The following is a 20,166-nucleotide window of genomic DNA, read 5'->3' as shown; positions in this document are numbered from 1 at the left end:
GCAACGTCTGAAGTAGGTGTTGCTCCCTGCATACAATCGATGCATGTAAAACTGCTTATCACATGTATCACAGTAATTCTACAGTCTACAAGAGCATGACAAGCAACTTTTGCAACTATATTCCTGCCATGGCTTCCTGAAAATACAGAGATTAATGACAGGAAAAACGCACTCACCCTTCATCATCTCTACATGAAGGGGTTTTCCTGGGAGCATCAACCTTCGGAGCAAACGTTCTTTTTGCTACATGAGGACTTCCAGTCAAAGTCAAATCCCTCGGTCCTCTCAGGGATGGTAACCTGGAAAGTGATAAAATATAGCTTCTTTGGCTCTTGATCACATGAAAAAAAAAAAAAAAAAAAATAATAATAATAATAATAATAATAAATAACATGTTTAAATTGTAACATGAAGGGTTTAACGCCCTGAACAGTGGATCACAGAGAATTGACACCGAAGTCAAGTTTCCACAACTCAATCTTCAAGCAAGGTTAACACTTGGAATTTAATTGCAAGCAATACTTCCAGCAATTTTGTGATCACTTCACATTAAAGTAATAACGAGCGAAAAGCATACACGGGTGTGTCAAAAAAGCATATAGGTAACCAATTATGTGGTGGACCTGATGATTCAGAAAGGATGGTAGCGAGTGAAGAAAACGAAGCACCTACCGTGTACCTGGGAGTAAAGGGGTCCCGCTTCTTCCCAGGATACCACGAGGAAGGGGGGGTGTCCGTATGGGCTTTGAAGAAGACCCATTTGGAGTGGAACTCATTGCAGGCTTACCTGTAAGTGTCATTACCACAACACTTCATGACAGCTTCCTTGAAAAGAAGGCATTAATTCATGACACTTGTTCACCATACAGACATGAAAGTTTTACACTTCTAAGTGAGCCCAGCTTGAACATACACAAAGGGCAGGGATGGTTTTGCAACACAACAATAGGGCACAACTATATCTTCTACCCCAGATCTGCAAGGATGCCCATAGTGCTAGCATTTCATCATTACCGGGACAGTCACAAAACCAAATATATTGCACATATATTTCATGTGAAAAGAAAAATCTCAGTAATTGTGTCACTCTTAGTGGGCAGTTTGATCACACTGTAAATAAAACTGTGGGAATGAAAGGAGGCAGCGCGGGTTGCCACAGTGGTAGGCTTTGCATCAATTGCAATCATCCGGGGTTCTCCAAAGTATATAGAAATCATACAGTACACGCGAGCCTTCACATTTCACCTCCACCAACTGTGGCTACCATGACTGGAATTCAATTCAGCAATCTCATGTTCAGCAGCTAAATGACACAATCAATGAGCAATCATGGCAGGTCAAAAGGCATGCATGAAATAAATAGATCTCTTAGACAGAAAGTGCCAAATTTGTGTAATGTAGAAGATCCTATAGTCTCATACAAAAAAAAAAACAAAAAAACTTAGTGGCTTTTGCCCCTCACGTGCTTGTACTATAGCGTAGAGCACTGCATGGGCTCGGACCAGAAACCCCGGGCCTGAAAATTGCTGTTTTGCCGGGCCTGGTCTGGGCACGAAGTGCCGTGCCAAGGCCAGGCTGGGGCAAGCTGTGTACAGCTTTTTCTGGCAATAAAGGAATCTCGGTGCTAAAATCGTTGAAGTGGTTTATAAACTACTATAATAGTAAATTTGTTAACGCTGAATGAGAGAAAGCTCATTTGTAGACCAAGTTTGACCAGCAACACTCTGTGGTTTGTCCAAGTAACTTTGGGCGTGCACGGCTAGCGGCATTCAATGACACAAGCAAAAAAATTCAAAAGAAAAAGAGCAAAACCTTACAGCACGCTCTACTACAGTGCAAGTCTTATGCTGCAATGCATGACACACGGCTCGTTTACATGAGCACGTGCCTACTTGGGATTTTCTGCAATGTGAGCGCACTCCATTGGGTCTAGTCGAAGGCGCTCTTATATCTTCTCGGTCTTGTGTTACAGCTAACGACTGCATATTGGAAACCTCATAAAAGCCGCTAAAATAAACTAGAAAATACACATGAAATAGCCGTGACCAAAGAAAAAACATATTTGTGAACACCATAACAACAAGCGCTTTTTCAGCAATTCAGATAACGGAGAGAATTACTCCTGCCTCTTAGCACACACAACATTATTTGTAAGCTGATTACAACCTCGCTTCAGACACAGTGGATAGCACACGTGGAAGACGCATATAGAAAGCAGATGGACAGTTCCTGCGATAGCCAAATTTGAATCTAGCAACCAATTAGCCCACTTAAGAGCCTTGGCAATACATTCTTGCGCTCTTAGAAAAAAAAAAGAACTGCATGCAGTCTTTTGGAAATCTTTTTTCTCATGCTTTTTCATGCACTAGGAATTTTTGTTGCCAGTTATTTGGGATGTGGACTCCTTTATATACTGTTGCGTGTCAATCACGACTAGGTCATTTATGATCAAATAAAAAGGCATTAAGTGTTTCTTTTTTCGCCTTAACTGTACATTTTTAAGGAATCCACGAAGACTGAGTGCCGGGCCGAGTATTCGTAGCGCGGGCTCGGCTCGGGCTTGCACCAGGGCTGAGCTTGGAGCCATGGGTCCGGACTCTGCTCGGGCTTCAAACGATGAGCCCGGGCCGGAAAATCGTGCCCGTGCAGTGCTCTACTGCAAGTACATACCTTCATTTTAATTTTTACCCTACCCTGTTCTTTTTTCCTGCTGCTCACCTCATTGATCTCCCCTACCGCTTCCTTACTATCCCTTTATTTCCACTACCCCAGTTCAAGAAGTACTTCAGATAATAATTAGCAGATACCGGGGCCGACAAGCATCTTTTTCGTTTGTTTTTGATATTTATTTTATTAAATAACCATTTACTACTTCTACTCAAGTGCCCTCAAGACAATGGCGGTGGCCAATTCTCATGAGTTATTCTCTAAAACCTGGTTGCAGAATAACGCGGGGTGTGGCGAATCCAACTGGGCCGCCTGAAGGTCGATCAATGCCATTGGCTGAAGTGCCTCTCCTTTGAGGGGCATCTGCCACTTCCGTCTCGAGTTGTTTTAAGTTTTATTGAGTGTTATTTACTTGTTGAGCAACATAGAGTTACTTCTGTAAAACGTTCTTTATGTCTATGTTCTCCTAGGACAGGCTTTACAAAATTAAATTTCTTGTTTACTTGGTCATTCCATGTAGCCTGCCAATGACTTCTCAATTTACTGTAGGTTAACTTCAAACAATTCCTGTGTGGCATGCTTAATTGTTTCATTTGATCAAATTGAACTTGCACAACACATACATCTGCTTTCTCGTTGCCCTCAATCCCAACATGGCTAGGGACCCAGCAGAACCTTATGTTATGTTTTGAGTAGTGATTTTCTATGCTATGCATAATGTTTCCTGTTAAAGGTTCACCAGCATTTCTTGGTTGCAATGCTGTAAGCATACTCAGGGAATCAGTGCAGATGATACTGTTTTTGATTTTCCCTTTTCTTATCTGCTGTACAGCATAAATCAGTACACTGCAGTAGAAATCATTGTGCACTACAGCAATCGTATGTATATATATATATATTTACATTTATCTTTTTGAGTCATCAGTATAAACTTAGTGCAGGCATCTATTTTTCTGGCAGTGCAAAGTATTCTTGTAGTAAGTACTCCTGTAGCTTTTTACGTAAATATGTCAATGTGAAGTCACTTACTGCAGGCAAGTTGTATATGGCAGCAAAGGGTCATTTCTTGGTAGAGCATCTCATTATGGTCAACTCGCCGTATGCATCTTTAAAATGCAGTACTAACGGCCTGATAAAATGTGGTTTGTTGTAGAATAACATTTTTGATGGGCACATGGTGACATTGAATGGCAGAGATGCTTCTGGAGAGACAGGATTTTTAGGTCACACTTGCGGTTCTTCAATCCTCTAGCGGAGGCTCATTTGATTCAACATAAAGGCTAGCTACAGGAGATGTTCTGTATACTCCACATGAAGAGCGCAGACCAAGGTCATGAACAGGGGTGAGTCATTTCAAGTAACATATTTTCACTGAGCCATATATCATGCACCCATAGTCTAACTTAGAGTGCACCAAGGAGCAACAGTTTTGCAGAAGACATGCATAGTCTATTGGGCTCACACCGTTTTCGTGACAGCGTTCTTAGTACATTAAGAGCTCAAGCAGCTTCATTCTTGTGGTTGCCATTAGACTGCGTCAAACACAGTCTAAAAATTTGCGTTCTTATTTAATTGGCAGTGTGGTTTCGTTCTGGTATAGCACAGGAGTGATCTGTAAGCGTCGTCTCAAGGAGAACACAACAGCTAATGTTTTTAAGGGGAAAATCTAAATCTATTTTATTGCGAAAGCAATACTGCTCTAGGTTTTGAGCCTTCAGCGTAGCTCGGTGGTAGCCACGTCTTACCCACGTGATGCTGTGACGTCACACCCCACGTGACACGTGGGTTGGCAGGAGTTGCCGACTTGGGTCTCTCGTTCCACGTGGGACGGTTATGTCAGAATCAGCCTGCTAGGATCCTGGCATTCAAGTTACACCTATAAGCCACTAAAGCACGTTCATACGGCTTGGTTAAAGCGGGGCTTTATATGTGGGCTGAGGAAGAAGAAAATGAGAAGAAGAAGAACGCTCAGTCACCCGCAGCTAATGGTTCAATATTTGGTTCAGCAGCGTTGAACACTTTTTTTTTTTTTTGCCTGCCCAGGTAGTCAGTTTATTTAATGTTGTATTTGTTTGTTACAGGTAAATATGCTCTATATGGAGGCTAAGTACTTAAAATGATTATACTGCGGTCTTGAGGATTACTTTTGTTATAGAATTCACTTTATCCGCACAGAGTATACAGCAGAATACGACCTAGAGGTGCACTACTTTTTTGTGTGAAAATCATGCAGAAGATCGTGCCTAGGTAGACTTGGAATGTGCAGTTAGCTAGGAAGTCGCTCAGGCAGTTCAGCATGCTGCCGTGGATACCGAACCTCCACGTGGTATCATTGGGCTTCTCCAGGTCGACGACACCAATAAAGTGTTGCCTGTGGATGAACGCCTCCAGGACTGTTTTCATGCCAGTCAAGGTCATCTGTTATTGAACGTGCTTTTTTTAAAGTGACGCTGTGTGTATCCAAAAGTAGCTGAGATTCAACAACAATGGCAGTCTTATGTTTACAATGCTTCAAGATTTTGCAATACAGCTGGTAAATGCTATTAGCCTGTAACTGCTAGGACTTTGTGGTTTTCTGGTTTTAGAAAAGGTAGCAGTGTTTGTTTTGTTTATTTTTGTTTTCATGCCTCCAGTATTTCATGCCTCCACTGTTGAAAGAACTTCAACAGTGCCTCTATAGCAGCCGCATAGAGATGGACAAGCATTGCATAGTGTACATTGTCCGGGCTAAGTCAGTTGTACGTAGGCTTAATGCATGCCTTCTCCAGAGAGAAAGTCATGTTTTTCTGCTATTTATTTGTACTTTTGGAATGTGTACATGTTAGCTGAATGAGCTTGAGACTTCAGCAACATGCTCGCTCAATATACTGGGCTGTTTTACTACTGATGTCTGCATGCCAGCTGCTGTCAGCATCGGAAATGTGAAGGGAGTATAATTACCAGTGAATTTACAAACCTGTTCCCACATTTTCTTTGAGGGTATTAAGCTATTTACAGGCGAAACATATTCTTGCCACAAGTTTTTTTTCTTCTGCATTCCTTCGAATGCACAGTGTCCTGGCCGTAGCAGTCCTAAGGATTTAAGGATCAGTAAATTCTCTGCAGTAGGGTACCTACAAAGAGCACACCAGGCTTTGTTCTGTATATTGTTTTTCTTTTCTTTTTTTCCCAGTACACATTCTTGTGTCCACAATACTTTGTACAAGTCCTGATGTTTGGGGAGCAGCTAGTGTGGCTGCTGCTATTATGCACACAGTAAACTTCTCATTATTTCATCTACTGTTTCTTTAATATGGAATTTATTCTAAAAAGCGATCACTCAGCAAGTTGATCATTTCACCAGAGGTCATCTAAAACATACCAATTATAATAATCAAAAACAGATAGTAATGCAAAGGACAAGTCAAGTCAGCTCATGTTGCCCAACCTGGGACAGCAATATATGGGTTTTCTTGTATTCAATAGTTAGACAATGTTTAACAGAATAACATGTTAAATTTTTAAGCCTTCTATGTCTGCATGCTCACTTCCGCAATAAGGAGAGTGAGCATTGAAATTGCCAACTGCCACATAGGGTTCAGGTATCTGGTCAAAAAGGTCCTCTAGGTCCTGTACTTTAAATAGCAGTATACAGTATATAGTAGTTATAGCAGTATTATTACTATTTATATATATATAGCTTACAACACTACCTGCAATCTCAAATTTTGTGCTGAAACTTATTCCCTGAGCAGGAGTTCGAATTACAACTGCTACACTACCTGAAAGTCTCGGTTGCAACAGAAGGTTCTATAGACCCTTTACAGCGCGAGCGCATGGGCGCTGCCATATTTGTGCTGCCATCGCCGGCCTTCGGGCCTTCTGGTTTGACGGCTTTCGGCGCGCTGGTACTCGGCTGCACGCTGTGGCATACCCGCTATCGCTGGGGACAACGAGCTTGTAGACAGCCAAAAAACTTCACGTGAATGCTCATAGTGTGTGTGTAGGTGCTAAAAAAATGTAAAATTTACCTACGTATTTCATTTATTGCGTCCTCCTAACTGTCTGCATTGGCTAGAACGTTTCGATAAACTGTCAGCCGTCGACTCATTTCTTTCTTTTTTTTTTTTTTTTACCAATTCTCTTTCTTGCGCTCTTTGTGGAAAACATTGTAAAACTGAATAGATTACAAACTGATTATCCCTCAAACTTTTTTTAATTTTCTTGCGCAAGGGGCAAACACATGTTCAGACCGTGCTGGCTGACACACATTATGAATGTTCACCATTTAACATTGTGGACAATATTTATAGCTCAATATGACGCATGTGCAATCCCCAACAGTTGAAAAGGTATAATTTTACCTCCTGTAAACGTCCTGGCTTCAAAAGACTATTACGCTGCTTGAGGGCCGCCTCAGGCGCTCACTAGCATTCACCTGCGCTCAAACGAAAGTGACTGGAAACTGCATCGAAATTGAGAACCCACAGTAGGCAGCCCAAGCAAGCGGGGATATAAAAACATTTTCTCATGGTAAATTTCATCCTTGGCCTGTGCATTAGTTTCCTAAAAGCAGCAGTTATTACATATACTGCAGCAGTGCTTGTCTAATTAAAGATTGGTTTGATTTGTAGGGTTTAACGTCACAAAGCGACTCGCTATGAGTGGAGGATGCGGAGATTCCCACCTCCTGGGGTTTTTTATGTGCACTGATATCGCACAGCACACGGGCACCTGTGTTTTTGGCTCCATCGAAAAGCAGCCGCCGAGGCCAGGATTCGATATCGCATGTCTTGGGAACAGTACCCAACTAACGTAAGAAGATTCACTGACATGCCCAAACTGACTTCTTTTCTGCACAATCAATTCTTAAAAATGCATATACATTAATAGCTACGTCAAGGTACTTCTTAACGCCCTGCGAAAATAACGTGGCAGCAGTGGCACAACATGCAACTCTTCAGAAAACGTCAGGGTCGTTCTCGCATTCACTGCCGGTGCTACAATGAGCTGATGCGTGAGGTATAGCCTTTCTCTACAACTCACAGGCGCTTTCTTGTCCCAGCAAGGAACATGAACTCGTAATACACCTGCAAGAAAAACGGTGGCCTAGGCCATGATGTGCACCTTACGTAGAAAGCATCATCTGTTCTTCCGCCAATAAACAACAGGTTCATTAGCTCTACTTCCTTGCAGAATACTTCGACTATACAGATGACCCCTGCATCAAAGCAGCGGTTTTTAAAAGTCAGCCGGCATTCTTACAAAAGAAGCACTGCAGCAGTCCGCACTGCGTGCCGATGCCTTCCGAAGGCCAGCAATGACGGCTGTACTAGTGGCGCCACCTGTTGGGGAGAGTGGAACTACTCTCTAAACGGTCTATACTGTTTATGATTATCGTGTTTTTAGGACTAAGCCTTGTTTCATGAACACAGTAGGCTATAGGTGTCATTGCTCCTAGTATGTATTTAATGTCATTGTAGTTATTCAATAGTCCTCTACAGTTGCACTGTACTATGACAGCCATGTTTAGGTGTTTGGTATTTAAGAAGTTGATCCTGAGGACACATAATTGAGGTCTTTCATTCCTTGTCTAAAGAGTTGCATCACCCCTGCAGTATTGGTGTGCTGAGGCTGGTGTCTATCACCTCACTAGAGGTTTTGGAAACCAGTGGAGAGACTACAGGCATACAAGTCATAGGCCTTCCCCTATTTGGAGAGGCCTTGTGGACTTCCACCTCGGAAGTCAGTGGGCCCTTATGCAGTGGTGACAGAGCAGCTTTTGCTACCTCTGCCTGGGATGCAAAGGCCTTTCCAGAGACATGCTCTTGGCAGGGGCCAAAGCCTGATGTGAAGTGCCGCCCCCACATGGCGCATCGGTCAAATCCATTTTTTTCTATGAAAAAGTCTATCAGGGAGTCTTTGGCGTGCTTCTCTGTATTAAATACTTCCTTTAGTTTTTAATATAATTGCCTCCTTTCCAGATTTCCAGGAACAGGCCCGACCTAAAGCATGCAGGCCTTTGACAGTTTTTACACTCGAGTGGCAACAGTTTTCAGAAGAATGCTCTTTCAAAGCACATTTATTCACGTCTGTTGACTGCGACAACTCTGTGAACTATGGCCAAATTTGTGGCAACGGAAACAGCAATGACTTGAATATACGGACGGATGAAAACCTTTCAGTATCCTGCTTCAATCGACTCAGGCAGTTGGCTGGCAGCATACTTCCATATTACTTTTGCAGATTTTTATTCGGTAGACATCAATGACATTTGGTCCTTAAATCATTCCAGCATTTCTTTTGCGGCGAAGAGAAGAAAGTCCTGCTTGGAAATTGCATCTCTGACTGTATTCAGTGATCAGTCAAAATAAATGGAAACAGCAGTGCCTCTACAAGTAATTATGTCTATGAGTTTATAGACTGTTGTTCTTTGTCATGGAATTTGACAAGCAAATCATCGCTCACCAGTTCTGTCACCCTGTACACAGGGCCCAAGGTATCAGTCAAAGATCTTGATGCTAAGAAAGGGGAAATCACTCGAGCCAGTTTCTCAGATTCTTCTCTCTGTGTGATGTGGAAATCTGGGAATATTTACTTTGGCTTCTGAAAGAATTCAGAAGTGGCTTTGGTCCACCTTTTTTATTAAGCAATTGCTTCACAGAGGAGGAGAAGCCATTAAATAACTATGTTGTTCGGTCATGGTGCCATCTGCCCACCATGGAGTCTGACAAGGGGACAGAAAAGGAACTTAAAAAACAAAGTCCTATACCCCAGTCACACGGCACTCCTCCAGGGTCTTTACTGCAAAGGAGGTTTATTGCATTAAAGAAGCAAAACTAAAAAGAAGAAGCGGCGCAGCTACACAGCAAATGCAAAGGAGATAGATGACAATAATTTGAGCATTCTCCGTGAGCGCCATCTGTCGAGCGGCAATGACAATGGCACTTAACAACAACGGCGGCAATGACCACAGCTGCGCTTGAAATGGAGTTAGGGTGGCTAATGGCTTTAGTAACAGCTACCAAAATTGAAGTAGACAATATCTTTCAGCTTAAGCCATAAGTGAACAAGACTGCACTTGTTTATGTTAGGAAAAGTAACCAGCTCATTAATAAAGAAATGTTCTGAAGGTTGGAAGCGGATGTTTAGTAAAAAGTTTTTCTTTTTTTTTCTTTTCATTCAACGCGCATTCGTTTCGCCTGGTTCTGCGTGCGAGGCATACTTAGCTTGTGCAAATTTCGAAGAAATTTTAATAGGTTGTGTTCGATCAACGTGCGCGTTACAACCATGAGCGATAAGACCTAGGACGAGAAAGCAAAGTGCGAAATTGCCTTGAGAATTGCACGTTTGTAAATTGCAAATCACATTAAATATATAAAACAGCTGAATAAAGTGTGGTAATTGAAAATAAGTAGTAAATAGTGAGAAAACACAACAAAACGAAAAATGCTGGCACAAGAGAAAAAAACAACGAAGAATGAACACTGAATTAAACGCACATATGAGCACTATAACGCACATCACAACAGAGACGCGCATGTCATGCAGCTGCTGAAATTGTGTGACGTCTTCTATTAACGCTCGAGATTTTTAAAGTTCATTGAAATGCAAAGTTAACGCCTAAGTAGAATCAATTAGGCTTAAATATCATTAAAAATTATATTTGTGTAAACGTTTTTGTTCCTCTGCTTCTTTTTAGCCCACTCAGTGGCGCTCAGGTTTAGACTGCTCTAGGGTGCCTCGATGTGCATCCGTTCCAGAGGGCGCGCGCATCGAGGCACCCTAGACTGCTCCTTTACGCAGCTGAAGGACGTTTACGACCTTTCCCAATTCAGGCCTTTATCGCAAAGGGCTCACGACTTGCCGTGTAGCTGCGTGTCAACCGCCTTTGGAGCAAACCTTATTTCTCAAGGCCTTATAAGTCCCCGTGTGACAGGGGTAGTAGACAGGACAGCTGTACACCTTAACTTTAACTGAATATGGCAGAACACAAGGTGGTTCACCAACAAGGTTAACCCTCACTGCCCGAAGGAAAAGTCACAAAGAGAAGAGGAGAGTGGAAAGTTGTGAGACAGAATACAGGAATGTGAAAGATGGAGGAGAGGACATGTAAGAGCAAATGCCGATTCCCCCTGGTTGGGTGTGTGGAGGTGGCGTCTACAGGAAGTGGGGGCCAAAGTGGTGAGTTGCCTCCACTGAGGGCCTTAATGGTCCAAATACTCGGCATCGGCTCAACCACCAGGATCCCCATTTCCCAGAACATGGCAATGCCACACACAACTAAGCATGGGTGCTCAGGGTCTGTAGTCTCGCACAGTAAGCCACCAAACATCTGCTTTAACGGAGTGGCCAATGCGGGGTTTTCTTGAGCTGTGTCCGACTGCAGGTACAGTCATGAGCAAAAGTGGTATACAACACTCAGCCATCGACAGTGCTCGGGAAAACTGCATCGAAATGCCATCTAGCGACAGCAACAGAAACAGCGACAGTCACATATGCATGTGGATAAAATGGTGCACCGTCACTATTGCCTAAATCTCAGATAGCTGCTGCTAAATGAATTTGGAATGCAGTTTTCCAGAGCTCCGCCACCAGCTGAGTGTTGTATACCACTTTTGCTCACAACTGTACAGCGTTAGTTTTTGAAGTACTAAGAGAAGAGGTAAGACTGCTTCATCCAAGGCATCATTACAAAATTTTAGAACTAAATTTTGCCACTTCCATTTAACACTTGCTACTGCGAGAATTTCCCTAGCAACATGTTAACAAATGGTGGCTTGTGTCCTTGTAGTGCACCTCTCTTACATACTGCTACTGAAATTGATAGAGAATCCCTATAATATAATGCTATTTCACACAGGATGACAGATTGGAGACAAAGGCACAAGAAAGAAGAAGAAAAAAAAACATTAACGTCCTTATGACCTGCAGCAACAAAGGTTTTTTTTTTTTTTTTTTTTTTTTTCTTACGTCTACAGCAGCAGATAATAAAGTTACATGACAGAACCTCTCATTCAGCCGCTTCCTATCGCTTAAATAGTAACTGCTACTGACATTCGCACGCGCTGGAGAGCTACAACAAACCTATTTTGTGTAAAAACAAATACTTCACAACACAAACAGGACGCACAGTTTACTGCAGGCTAGAAAACCAAAGCTTGTCCGCAATATGTGTAAAAAATATATATACATACCTACGGCACAAAGTGATTAGCTAGTTAGTGTACTAGGTGACAGCACGTAGCTGTAAAACCTACAAAACGAAGCTTTTCTTTTTCTTTTTTTTTTTACTGCTGTTGTTTGTTTACAAATCTTTTAGTGATAAAGCCTGTGCGCCAAACGCTAGCCAGCTGGCAACGTTAGTTTTCCTTCACGCGTAAAACCAGCGCATGTACGAATACGCGTAATAAAAAATTCAGAGCAGATAATTAAAAGAAGCTTCAACACACAACTTCGCTGTCTTGCAACCACGCCCTACCATCTAACAAGTTATTCGAGTGATCACTAGTCGCTATAACTACTGTTTATGGATAACGCACTACGTTTACTCATCAGCGGACAGGCCAGATATGCTGGCCAGCAAGAAAATGTGGTCAAAACTGTATGTATTTGTACCGCTTTCATTCCATGATAAACTAACGCATGTAATAGAATGATTGGCAAAGAACCGCCTACAGATACTTTACGAAAAGTGAGGTAACCGACAGATACGCATGCAGTGGAGGGTCAGTTTGGTCGTTTGGTCTCTACGTCCAAGTACTACGAATCATACGAACTGTCCGCAGCTCCGACTGCGTCGAGCTCTGCAGCTGACTGCAACACAAGAACTAAATGAACGAAGGTAAGCACTTACCTCCCACTACACCGCGTCGCAGCGAACTACGTCCATATGCAGGCGGCAAACGCCTGCGATTATGTTCAAGACATGCACTCAATCCACCCCGAAAGCATACCGCGTGTCGGCATGCCGTATGCCGCAAGTGCAAGGTAGCCTTGGTAGCCTTGCAAGTGTGCCGTTCCGACAGTTACTATTCCGACGGTGAACGTTCGCAGTGTCGCCGCGTGGCCGCGTCGTGTCGCGTCGCGACCTGGGCCGCTCACTTCCTTTCCCCTCCGCCCTCAAGGCGCGGCGGCGCGGCTAGCGGCAGCGAGAGCGCCAGGATACAGTAGCCAGGATGTCTAGCGCGGCTTCTGCTGAAGGCGTCGGGGCGCTCATGGAACCGTATTTTCGCGCACAGCCGTCCTTCCACGCGCAGCATCATGTATAGTCTTCCTCTTCCTAAATGAAACCATTTGAGCGTCGTTTTCCTAGTCAACGCCTAAAAATAGAGGAGGTGTTGGTCTAGTTTGCAGAAATTTTCATGCCGCAAATTACATCACTCCGGTACATGCAGCGCTCAATAATCAGCAGCAAACGGCGTTCATATATGCGGCTCAAAAAGTCATTTCATTTTACCATATCTCAGCAATGTTTGATATAGTTTTTTTTTTTTTATTCGAGAAGTTTGCCATAACGCATAAGTTGAGTAAGGGGGAATGGAATGCAGGAGATAGAAAGTTAAAAGAAGGAGTAAAGTCAAGTTTCACTGAGGTAGTCATAGAGGTTGGCAATGTAGTAGTTGTCCATTATTGTCCTCTTCTCATAATCCCAATCGCGGTTCCACCGCAGGCCCACCTTCATGAGTAGCCGTTTTCTAACCGGAGCCGTTGCTGGGCACGTCCACAATAAATGAAGCACATCACAAATTTCAGGTGCAGCGTCACCGTGAGGGCACCTGTCAGTCACTGGAAGATCTTTTTTCACGCCACCGATGACATCCAGGTGAGGTCAGAGCCGCCCCTGCCCGAATCCGGTGCACTGATACCTCCTCCTGCCGAGTAAGACTATGGTGGAGAGTGTGCGAACCCGGAAGAATGAGAGCGCGTTTTCGCTGGTGCAGAACTTGTGAATCGGAAACGTGGGATAGGTACGGATCTGGGGAAGAGAGGAAGGTGGTGGGTTGTATGATGTGTTAATGTGTGTCATATAGCATCCGCTTGAATGTTATGTGGATCGCGAGCGTGGCCGCGAATCCAGTGTATGCGCACAGGACATGCATGGGTACTTTGCACAGAGCAGATGAGTGGACTGAGTTATATGGAATTTGCGTCGAGCGGCCTTAAGCTGTTTAAGGGCAGTTGGAGAGTCGGTGTAAAGATTAACTGCACTGAATGTAGGAACGGGCGGAAGGGAATAAATGGCATTGTAAATGGCTTGAAGTTCCAGTGCCAGAGGGGTGCACGTATCCGAGGTACATGTCACGTGAGAGTTCAAACTCCTCGCTCTGTAGTATGTGATGCATCGGTATACAATATGCACCCTTCATGAAGATGTGCGGATGATACCGACGGGGAAGCAGTGGGCGATTGTCCGTGGGTTGGCATGTACGACCACGCAGGTAGTGTCTTTAAACGATGGAGTTGTAAAGACTGTTTACGAGCTATGTTTGCCATCCGCTGATCAATGAGTTCACTAAGCGTATTTAGTTGGGCGTACTCTTGAAGCACGGGTACGGGTGTAAAAGGGGGAGACATGTTATGGCACGCATAGCCTCACGATTAATAGCCTCAAGGGAGTCCCACTGTCTGCGGGTGAGACGTTCAAATTGTGCCTGGGAGATTATCCGCGGCTGGAAGACAGAGCGAACAAGCTGGCGGGCCGTGTGAGCACGCGCGCAGCCAGAGCGCATAGCTAAGCGACGAATCAAACTTAGAGTAGAATGAGCGGACTTACGGGTGGCTGTCAGCCGGGGTACCAGTCCCAGAGGAATGAAGGAGAAGATCAAGAATGCGAACAGTTTGTGCCTGAGGAATGTCATAAAATGTATAGTGGGAGCTGTCCGTAAGCAGCTTTATTTCCAATGCGAATGAAACATGATTTAGTATGCGAGAGAGTTAGACCCAAAGGAGGGAGGCCAAAATGTCAAGACATTCAGAGCGTGCTGGAGGGCCGCCTGATGGACAGAAGTATCTGGGTGACAGCACCATAAGTTTATATCATCGGCGTACACAAGCACGCGGATAGAAGCGATGGTCTTTAGGGCTCGAACAAGTGGAATAAAGGCCACATTAAACTATGTGGGAGTGAGAACGGAGCCCTGGAGCACTCCTCTGTTAGAGGGGAAGTGACCAAAGGGCTTTCCATAGACACGCACACTGAACATTCGATTTGTTAGAAAGGCGTGAATGGAGAGGAGAAACCTGTGAGGGAGACCAAGAGTTTGTAGGGAGGCAAGAATATCTGAGTGAAAGATGTTATCATATGCCTTTGTTATATCTGTAGCGATCACGGTTCTAACAAGATGACTGTGAGTGGTGAAGCACGTCAGCAGCCAATGTAGCAAGGCCGTCCTCCTTTCCTATTTGCGGGTGGAAGCCGATTTGGGATTCTGCAGATAACAATCATGGGATTCCAACCACCACGATAAGCGTGCGCGGCGAGAATATTTTCGTAAAGCTTGCAGATTGTAGGCGTAAGGAAAATTGGACGAAGGGCCGAGAGAGATACTGGATGATGACCTGACTTCGGTATTGGAACAACAATAGAATGCTTCCACTCGCCCGGCATGACACCAGAATGCCACACGTCGTTGAATGTATCAAGCAGGGTCTGCAAAGCAGTCTCTTCCAAGTTGCGGGTTAAAGAGTTAGGTATGCCGCCGTGCCCGGGAGCAGAGTTAGATTTGAGGCGTTCGATGGAGGCAGCAGCTCTGCCATGATTAGGTCAGAAGTAATCTCATCGGAGGGCTCAGTAACCGGTAAGCAAGGAGGAGAAGTCGAGGTGGAATCATGGTGTGGAAAAACTGTCTGGCCGCCTGTTTTGCAAATGTATCTTCATCCACATTCATCGCAAGGCGAATGCTGTCTGTGTAATCAGAAACTTGAGAAGAGCGCTCCATTGCGTGAAACACTCGCCAAAGATGTCGGGAGGACAGGCGATCACACTATGCAGCCCAACGTTGCCTACCTAGATGCTTTGCCTTATAGACCTTATAGTTTCAAGCTCGGGGGTTCTCGGACTCCTCTCAAATAATGGGGGGGGGGGGGGGGGGGGTCTCAGATCCCCGAGACCCCCCTCACTTTAACCCTGAAAGCGCCACTTTAACCAAGCTGATGAACGTGCCTGCGTGGCCTAGGAGTAACGTGCATGCAAGGACCCTGGCAGGCTGATTGTGATGTCATCCTCCCATGTGAAATGAGAGGCCAGAATTGGCAGCTCCTGCCGAACGTAATGTCAGGAAGTGCTACGTCCAGTTAGTGCTCGGCCATGTCAGCTGCCAGCTACCGCTTGCTAGTGCCGTGCTCGTTCGTGACTGCACACACGGCGATACCGGCTTTAGCTGCAGAGGGTAGCTACCGTTTCAAAAATACCACAAACTTGCCAGGTTGACAGCTCCAGAGCTTATTCGAAATGCCTCGTCTCAAGGAATGCACAGCTAGGAAGATGATCGAAACAACAGGACGCACGCTGATTGCTCGGAGCCCCACCACGGTGGCGCAGCGGTTAGGGAGCTCGACCACTGTGTCCAAGAATGCGGGATCGAATCCTGGCCACGGCGGCCGCTTTTCGGTGGAGGCGAAAAGCAAAAGGCCACCGTGCGCTGTCAGTGCACGTAAAAAAATTCGAAGTGTCTAAAGGTACGTCCGACGTATCCATTCGATTCTCGTAAAGATACGGCGGACGTCGATATACAGGCATGGCACGTCGAACGCGGCCAAATTCCGCTTGCTACGCGTGAATGAATTTTATCCTCTATGATATCAGCTAGCCGCGACTCTCGATGAGGTGCTACGAAGAGTGCATCCGTTCTAACATAGATCACGGTCTTCACTTAGGGTTGTGTACGGCAAGCATCGCTGTCACGCACATAGCTGCAGGCGATGCTACACCAGCTCCACCAGCTGGCATCGGGATATATACGCACATTCACGAGCAGCTTCGCACTAAACTATCACCTCGATCTGCCCGTAATGCGAGCGAGCTATTCCTGGCATTTACGCTGTCTTAGGTCCTGCATCGACGTCCGAAGATCTAGTGCCGGCACAACACACACACACCTCGCCGTGCAGAACATTCGGCAGTCCAAAGTATGTATGTGAAATGGCATTATATGCTCGTTCTTCACATGCAGACCGAGGAAACAGGATGTTTCTAGCTAAATTCTTCGTTTAAATTCTACCTCAGAGCCGTGGCAGAAGACATGCCGAATCTACTGGAGGCCTGCCCTGCTAGTGCGGCGAGCTGCACATCGACTCGTCGAGGCGAAGACCTACTGCACCGCACCGCAAGAGTGCACAACCGGAAAGCCGGAAGCGCGAATGATCCGAATTCCCTGTGAACAGCAATGTTCTTTGGTGTTTAAGGGAAGACTAGACTAAAGTGCTTAGCCTGCATCTTTTTCTTGTCGTTGAATTTTGCGTACATGTAGTTTAAACCCCCGCATGCTCGAGGTTAGCGTGACCCGACTGAACGGCCGCGCAGCTTTGAAAAGATCGGGATCGATATGCATGCATCGCCGGACTTAGGTACGCGGTAGAAAATGTGCGCTGCACATTTCGTTGAAGAAGCTGACTCTTGGAATTTTGCAGACTGTGCCACGCAAGTGATCGTTGCTACAACCACGCATCCATGTTCCCACGGCTCTCCTACCCCGAGGCGCATAAATGTTCAACCGTGGACGTATCAATGATCGAAGAGAGAACAGATTTTCACAGTATTGGGCGCGAAATCGATAGCTACCAGTGCTCAGTAATAGAGAAATTCTGCCTTGATCATGCGCAATTCAGTGTTTCAGGTATGGTCAGTAGCTATAAGTTTGAACAGTTCGCCTGTCAAGTCAGCGGCGCCAGCGATGGACCGGCGGAGCGATTTTCCACGCTACACCGCTGTCTTGCTAGAAAGCCTACCTAGGCGGCGTTTGACATTCAGCTGCTTTTTGTGGGCCCCGTAATTGAAAGCAACGCCTTCAGAAACGCGTTAAATGTTCAAAAATGTATTCTCTTCAACAGTTTCACTCCAGGCTGTCAAAGCAGGCGGACGTTGATAAAACAGTTGAACACTCCAGTCTTTAGAAATCTGTAGAATCGCCTTCAGTTTGCAAAATTATTGGAATAGGTCGCTTTCCGATCGCTGGGGCATAGACCCTCATGACAGCGCTTTCACGTGAATAAGGACCACACCAGACCGAAAGCTTGTCTCATATAACATAGCTAACCAAGGTATACCTTACAGCATTGTGTTGATTTTTATAGTGCATAAGCGACTAATGCTGCCATGCACCAAGAACAAGGTTTAATGTATTTATTTTGTGTGTAATGACTGAAATGTTCTTTAAGATGTAGCTCGTTTAGCAACATTTTAGGAAACCAAAAATGCAGGAAATTTGCACTTCTCTCCTAGGATTACAGTTCAGAAGAGCGTGTTGTCGGGCTAGTTGGTTCTGCATAGTATACAAGAGAAATTCGCAACAACTTAAACCGGACACTTATTCTCTTATTTATCTCCTAGGATCACGCTGGGATGGAAAGGGATCTGTTGCAAAATTGTACAAAATGTTTCCTCTTATTTTCTCGACTCTGGCGCACGTGTAAGATATGGTTTATTGTTAGTTCATCTCCACACTCCTTGCATATTGGTTTGTCCTCTTTCATAAGTATGAAGCAGTGTGTGAGGTGTGGGTATGTGTTTTGTGAAGATGACCTAAAATGGCCTCCATGTTGTGTTTTTGATTACTGCATGATTTCCATTCCTTAATGACAGGTTTGACAAGTATAGTTTGTAGTTTATTTCAATGTTTCAAAAATCCTGCCATTTCACTGTCACTTTTTTTTTTTACAAGCTTCTTGGTATCTTCATGCAGCATATTCACCCTCTGTAATTTAGCAGTGCGTCAAGGTAACCTGGTTATTTCTTTTCATCACCTTTCAAGACAACTGTCCCGATTTCATAAAGTGTAGGGTTTTGACGACAGGAACTCCTTGGAAGTCAGAGAAATAAATGAGATCCACAATCATGAGCTATCTAGGGTATGCATATACATGTCCATCGCTCAGTGGAATGGTGTCAATACGCTGTTAGAACAGGTCTTGTGGTAACAACAACCATTGTCTGAGGTGGTCCTTTAATGGGCATTGAAATGCTATGTAACTACAGGTACTGATAGAACTCTTGATCATGTTATGTGATGATGCATTCCTTGCATGCATATAGGTATACATTTCAGAATCTGCAGTGCACCACTTGACCATTTGCCACCAGTTTGCGTGAAAATGTATTTTTCATGCATGTTAACCAGTATTTAACAGATGACCCCTGTGCACAAGCCAAAAGTGCCACGAGCCAAATGTCACGAGGCCACACGACATGGCAGGAGCTGTTAAGTCAAGCTTACAAAGTTATATTTGAAATATGTTCTGGAACGTTTCAGCTCCAATTAAGAAAGGTTGAGGCTTACAGAGGTCTATGCCAGGTTGTCTATCACCTTACAGGGCAGCCTACGACCATATGCTAATGAGTATATCTGAGATAACAGAGACATGAATTAAGGAATTAGTAATTATGTTTGTAGCAAAGGGCATGTAAATTAACGGGAATCCACAGTGGGATCTGCAGACAAGAACCATTAACGCTGGCACACCATACCCTTACAGGTGGAGATTAGGAGTCTCCCCAATTTTTTTTTCTGCTCAAAGCTTGTCATTTCCTTCGTTCTTCCAGATGAGGAAGACGTGAAAATGATAGCATCAAAAATTCCAGAGACCATTGTTAACAAGGATGCTGATCCCAACAGCATAAAAAGGAATTTCAGAAAAGATGGGTGACTAGTAATGCTGGCAACAGTTGAAGCTAAGTGGAAAGGCATGAAATTGAAATGCAACATATGCAGAGATATGTTGCGAGACGACCAGTCTGTGGTGTGCGACATCTGTCTCCGTTAGTTTTATCAAGTGATTGGCCAAAGCAGATGGGGCTTGTGGTTTTGTGATAAGTGCAGTGTAGTAGCATAGATGCAACCTTGCCCATTAATAATTGGAGTGGAGTAAGTTCATTGTTTTGTTTTTGTAAGATGTTCATGGTTTCCATGCAAACATTATAATTTTTTTCCTAGAGAATGTTTGCTGAAATGTGAATATAATGTGCAATAAAACTAGTGTTTTCTTGCTATTTACTTTCCTTGTATACATTAGTTCTGTGAAGAAAACCACAGGCTAGAAGGAAATGTAATGGCATGCATTTTGATACTTGGCCCCATTGTGCTGGCTCAGTAGTTAGAGTGCTTGGCTGCTGAACCCAAAGATGCAGATTTGGTTCCAGCCAGAGCAGGAGCATTTCAATAGAGGCGAAACAATAGGCCGTCGTGCACCGTGCGGTGTCAGTGCATGTAAAAGAACCCCAGGTGGTCGAAATTATACCGGAGCCCTCAACTATCGTGTTCCTCATAGCCATAGTTATTTTGGGATGCTAAACCAGATATATAT

The 20,166-nt window shown here is 44.4% G+C and overlaps 1 protein-coding gene across 3 annotated transcripts in view; it reads right to left on the bottom strand.

Annotated features, from left to right (window-relative positions):
- LOC146203086 (DNA-directed RNA polymerase III subunit RPC4-like) overlaps positions 1–20,166 on the bottom strand; it is a 113,358-nt gene that overhangs the window by 60,230 nt on the left and 32,962 nt on the right. Inside the window, exons 1-3 of one of the 3 annotated variants that reach the window (XM_084588510.1) lie at positions 12,503–12,730; positions 673–787; positions 177–299 (exon numbers count right to left, since the gene is read on the bottom strand). In XM_084588510.1, the coding sequence (XP_084444636.1) occupies positions 177–299; positions 673–776 (227 nt within the window). In that variant the 5' untranslated portion in view covers positions 777–787; positions 12,503–12,730. Of the gene's footprint in view, positions 1–176; positions 300–672; positions 788–4,412; positions 4,436–12,502; positions 12,731–20,166 lie in introns of those variants that run through there. The other 2 variants (XM_084588512.1, XM_084588511.1) reach the window with 2 other exon arrangements.

This window comes from Amblyomma maculatum, chromosome 1 (assembly GCF_055883805.1).
Source record: "Amblyomma maculatum isolate TAMU_Amacu chromosome 1, ASM5588380v1, whole genome shotgun sequence".
Classification (NCBI taxonomy): Eukaryota; Metazoa; Arthropoda; class Arachnida; order Ixodida; family Ixodidae; genus Amblyomma; species Amblyomma maculatum.
The sequence above is the reverse complement of the archived record's forward strand: the minus strand, read 5'-3'. Positions and strand labels throughout refer to the sequence as shown.